General features: G+C 37.0%; 1 protein-coding gene across 9 annotated transcripts in view; it reads left to right on the forward strand.

The window, feature by feature from the left end:
- LOC111874375 (alpha-1,3-mannosyl-glycoprotein 2-beta-N-acetylglucosaminyltransferase-like) overlaps window positions 1-5,264 on the forward strand; it is an 18,350-nt gene that overhangs the window by 8,626 nt on the left and 4,460 nt on the right. For 4 of the 9 annotated variants that reach the window (XR_002844549.2, XR_002844550.2, XR_002844547.2 and 1 more), the window contains 2 exons: window positions 2,941-3,154; window positions 3,602-4,017. Coding sequence is in view for 1 of the 9 variants with exons in the window: in XM_023869834.1 (XP_023725602.1) it covers window positions 3,144-3,154; window positions 3,804-4,017 (225 nt within the window). In the remaining 8 variants the exon portion in view is untranslated. Of the gene's footprint in view, window positions 1-2,940; window positions 3,202-3,601; window positions 4,018-5,264 lie in introns of all 9 variants that reach the window. The other 5 variants (XR_002844545.2, XR_002844548.2, XR_002844546.2 and 2 more) reach the window with 5 other exon arrangements.

The raw sequence follows: 5,264 nt of genomic DNA on the forward strand, positions 1-5,264 counted from the left end.
AGAAGAAGAATCTTTTTACCAGCAAATTGGACTTAAATTTGAGGAAGAAACTAGTGAAATGCTACATTTGGAGCATAGCTCTGTATGGGGCTGAAACATGGACACTTAGGGCAGTAGATCAGAAACATCTGGAAAGTTTCGAAATGTGGTGTTGGAGAAGAATGGAGAAGATCAGTTGGACCGATTATGTGAGAAATGAAGAAGTGTTAATCAGAGTCAGTGAGCAGAGGAATATCCAACATGAAATAAGAAAACGGAAGGCTAATTGGATTGGTCATGTTTTACGCAGACACTGCCTTCTAAAAGAAGCTATCGAAGGAAAGATAGATGGGCGGATAGAAGTGACAAGAAGACGAGGAAGAAGACGTAAGAAGATGCTGGATGACCTTGGGGACAGAAGAGGATACGGTCATTTGAAGGAGAAAGCTCTAGATCGCAGTAAGTGGAGGAACTGTTTTGAAAGAGACTGTGGACCTGTCGTCTTAACAGATAACTGATGATGATGATGAGTGGGGTGCGACTAAGTCCCTTGTACTGCGGCCACTTCTGGCCTATTGTACCAGCCCCAGATGATATGTGAGGGTGATTGCGGAGCAATTGGTGGAATGAAGATTGGCAGGGGAAACTGAAGTACTCAGAGAAAACCTGCCCCAACGCCACTTTGTCCACCACAAATCCCACTTGAGCAGACCCGGGATCGAATCTGGGAAGCCAGCGACAAACCACTTGAGCTATGACGTGGCCCCATTATCCATGTTAAATGATGCTGATCATGACCAAATACATGACAAGAACACCTGATCTCCAGATTCATCAGAATGGAAGCAGACATTTCTGTAAAGCACTGGTAATCGATTGCACACTGACATGGGGGTTTGTCCAAAGAGGCTTTGTTTGTAGGAATTGAGATGGGTTGCAGGTGTGTTGGAAGTTGAACATATGAATCCATGGTTTTGTCGTCTTCTGCTCCATGCCGTCTTTCTGAACCAGTGTGACAAGACATGGAATTATTTGTTTTTATTCATTTAACGAAATGTGGTAACAGCAGTTCACTCTAGTATCTCATGGATGTATGGTGCTCTTTGTTAAAGAATGCAAATACATCAGTATTATTACCTGTACATCAATCTTGTCATTCTTGATTAAAATATTAACTTATTTAATTCATCCCATCTTGTGTACAGTTAATCAGACCATTTTCACCTCAATTGGTCCCTCATAGACCTGTGTATGTTGTATTATTCATTCATTTCTAAATTACATAACTTCAGAACATAATAGACAGTATGTATGTTGTACAGAAATGAACTGTAAAGTTATTACTGTAACATTAACATTTCTGACATCTGAAATGTCTGGAGCTTGACAGATATGACACGCTCAAACAATTTTAAATCCCTCAATACATATTAAGAGGTTCAGAAATATAGTCCTCTGAATGTAAGCTGTCTCAATGCCGTTTCTTCTAGATTTCTGTGACAGTTACTGTGGCTGACTTACAGGATGAAGGAACATTCCAGATGAAGCAGCCAGCCATAGACCTCATGAAGAGGCTGGGTTCAAAGATAGCTGGATGGAGAGACATTAATTCCATTTTTGTCAGTAATTCATTCATTCATTCATCCATCCATTTTCCATAAATCCATATAGAAAACAATTTCATAGGATGTGGAAATAGTCACAAATAAAGCCGTACACTGTACATATAGTCATACATATCAGTAAATACATAATAAAGTAAACATGCACATTATTTAATATAACTAAAACAATTCTTAAGTTGTTGTAGTATGAACATAATAGTACTCTAGTAAATAGCAGCAAAGCAATAACTACAAATACATTCCATCAAATATAGATATGTACATATGCGTAAAATAATCACTATATAACAGTATAATCGAAAATACTCAATTTTTGCAGATATAATACAATCATCTTTTAAAGAATTCCTCCAATGTATAGAAAGAATTTGAATACAGAAAGTCTTTTAAATTATTATTAGAAATTTCTTTGAGGTTATGAGGAAGCCCATTAAAAACCTTTACTGCCATGTGATATACTCCTTTACCATATATAGCCAAGTTAACCTGGTTAATATGTAAATTAATATTTTGTCTGGTTTTTACTTCATAATAATCCTTATTTGTAACAAATTTATCTCTGTTATAATTACAAACATCATTAGTGAATATATATACTGTGATTTTAAAGGCAATATATGTATTTCCTTGAGGAGATCTCTACACGATTCCCTGTAACCACGACCCATCATCTCTCATGTAATTCTCTTCTGTATCTTAAAAACCGTTTCAGCATGTGACGAGTTTCCCCTGTGAATCAAGCCATAAGTCATGACTGAATGGAAGTAAGAATAATAAATAACTTTCAAGGTATTTGTAGACATGAGTGGTTTTATGTTCCTTATCATGTAGCAGGCTGACCTTAATTTATTTATAACCTCTTCAATATGTCTTTCCCAAGTCAAGGATCTCTCAATAGTCAAACCAAGAAATTTAGTGTCATAATGTATGTACCTACATTTCCTATATCCCTCTCAACCAACATATTGTTTTTTGCAAGTGTATTTCACAAGTCATTTTATATTTCATTTTATCAGCTGTAATTTTGCAATAAATTAATAACAAAATACTGATAATTAATTTCTCCTTTCTCTTTTCGTTTAGCTGGTGAATAACAAGGTTCATGATGTACCAGTGGCTGTCATTTCAAGCAACAGGCATTGTACAGGTCATACTAAAACACTGAGTTTCAGGCCCCTTGACTGAAAAAAAAAACAGAACCTAAACTATCAGAAAACTGGTAGGATTGTCTCTACATTTGATTAATTTACACTTTCATTCTTCCCCCATGCACTCCTAAGAGCATCAGATTTATAAATACGCTGATATAATTCTCAGTGCATTATTGTTTGTGCAGGATGTTGAGGTCTCTTCTCTCTGCACATGGAGCAAATCCAGAGATGATAACAGTCTTCATTGATGCCTCCTTTGAGGAACCTCTTGAGGTGACAAAATTCTTTGGACTGCAAGGAATTCAGCACACACCAATTGGAGTTCAGAGCGCCAGAATATCTCAGTACTACAAGGCTTCTCTGACAGCAACATTCAACATATTCCTCAATGCCAAATAGGTAATTATTGTGGAAGAAGATCTGAATGTGTCTCCAGACTTCTTCAGGTGAGAACTGTTAAGGTTTTGGTGTCTAGTGAAATGGGTACTGTCTGTGTAGGAAATGAAAATACTGTCACTACAGTAAACTCCTGGTTATTCTCCAGTATCCACCTGATAGTAGTCATTCAGTGACTGAAATATTTTATAGACCTGACTACAACTGTACACTTAAAGTCTGTATGATTGTATACAGTTTTATAGTGATCATTTGTCTTCTATCTAGATTAAACCTTGAACAGTTTCAACCTGTGTGTGTCAGATCAAGGAGAATAAAATAGGCTGGGCATGTAGCACTGTGAGATGGATGAAGGCATTCAAATATAGTAAATAAAAGACATCACTTAGGAGACCTATACAGGGAACATAAAATTGAAGAAGAAGGTTTGAGGTTTTACGCTTGTTTCAGGTGGTTCATGACAAGGTCCAGCTGCAAAATCTTACAAGTACTGTAATGAATACAGAGGTTAGAGAAGTTGAACTCATTTCATGCCCAGATGATAAGACTGTCAGCTTTTCAAGCACTTTGCTCCATCAAGTCACTTCATTTTAAACCAAGGAATGGAATGTTTGCCAAATATGTAAGCAGATTAATATGAATATTGGTACAGTGTGTACATTGCAGTTACTTCAGCCAGACTAAGAGACTGTTGGAGGAGGACAAGACACTTTACTGCATCTCCGCCTGGAATGACCAGGGTTATGAGCACACCAGCAGTGATCCAAGTTTATTATACAGAGTGGAAAACATGCCAGGGCTCAGATGGATCCTTAAAAGATCTCTATAGAGACAAGCTGGAATCCAAATGGTCAACACCTGAGAAGGTTTAGTACATTTTGGTACTGTAGAATTAATAGAACTTTAACTGAAATATATATAAAAGGATGAGGCATAAGCTTGAACCTTTACATATAATTCACAGTAGGTTTCAGTTAAGGATAAGGGAAACCTTTGTTATATGCATATGAGCTTGGAGTTCTCGAAAGAGGAAAATATGAAGATTACGGATCTCTGGGTTATGACACTATATCATTCAGTACATAGGTATCTGCATTTGTGGGGAATCTGCTGCCTTCATCTTCATGGTGTAAGTGAAAATGCAGGTTACTGATTTCTTCCCAAGAAGTTGGTACCTGTTTGTAGCCCAGAAGTCCTCAAGCTTCTGGACTTCATGAAGCATATTCTTTTATGCTCTCATTGTTGTAATTCTTTGTGTTGCTTTTTATTGTATTAGTTGTCATTTTTGTTGTCTTCATTGTTACTTCTGTTGTTGTTTGGATGTGGACCTCTTATCAACTGGTGAATGCAGGTTCAACAGTTTGAGGCTTGGAATTATTTGTAATTAACTGGTCACTCGTGATAAATATATCATACTTAAATTAAGGAAGTGCTATAAATTCTTCCCAGAACAACTATTAATATTTTAATGAGGTAAAATTTTAGCCTTTATATCATCATCATCATCAGTAATCTGTCAGACGACAGGTCCACAGTCTCTTCCAAAGCAATTCCTCCACTTAATGCGATCTAGAGCTTTCTCCTTCAAATGACAGTATCCTCTTCTGTCCCCAAGGTCATCCAGCATCTTCTTACGTCTTCTTCCTCGTCTTCTTGTCACTTATATCCACCCCTCTATCTTTCCTTCAACAACTTCTTTTAGAAGGCAGTTTCTGCGTAAAACATTACCAATCCAATTAGCCTTCCGTTTTCTTATTTCGTGTAGGATATTCCTCTGCTTACTGACTCTAAATAACACTTCTTCATTTCTCACATAATCGGTCCAACTGATCTTCTCCATCCTTCTCCAACACCACATTTCGAAACTTTCCAGATGTTTCTGATCTACTGCCCTAAATGTCCATGTTTCAGCCCCATACGGAGCTATGCTCCAAATGTAGCATTTCACTAGTTTCTTCCTCAAATTTAAGTCCAATTTGCTGGTAAAAAGATTCTTCTTCTTGCTAAATGCAGCTTTTGCCATGGCAATCCTGGATTTAATTTCACTAGTACACCTTCCATCATCTGTTAACAAGCTACCCAAATATTTAAAACATTTCACATTCTCCACTTG

Source organism: Cryptotermes secundus, unplaced genomic scaffold, assembly GCF_002891405.2.
Source record: "Cryptotermes secundus unplaced genomic scaffold, Csec_1.0 scaffold197, whole genome shotgun sequence".
NCBI classification, from domain to species: Eukaryota; Metazoa; Arthropoda; class Insecta; order Blattodea; family Kalotermitidae; genus Cryptotermes; species Cryptotermes secundus.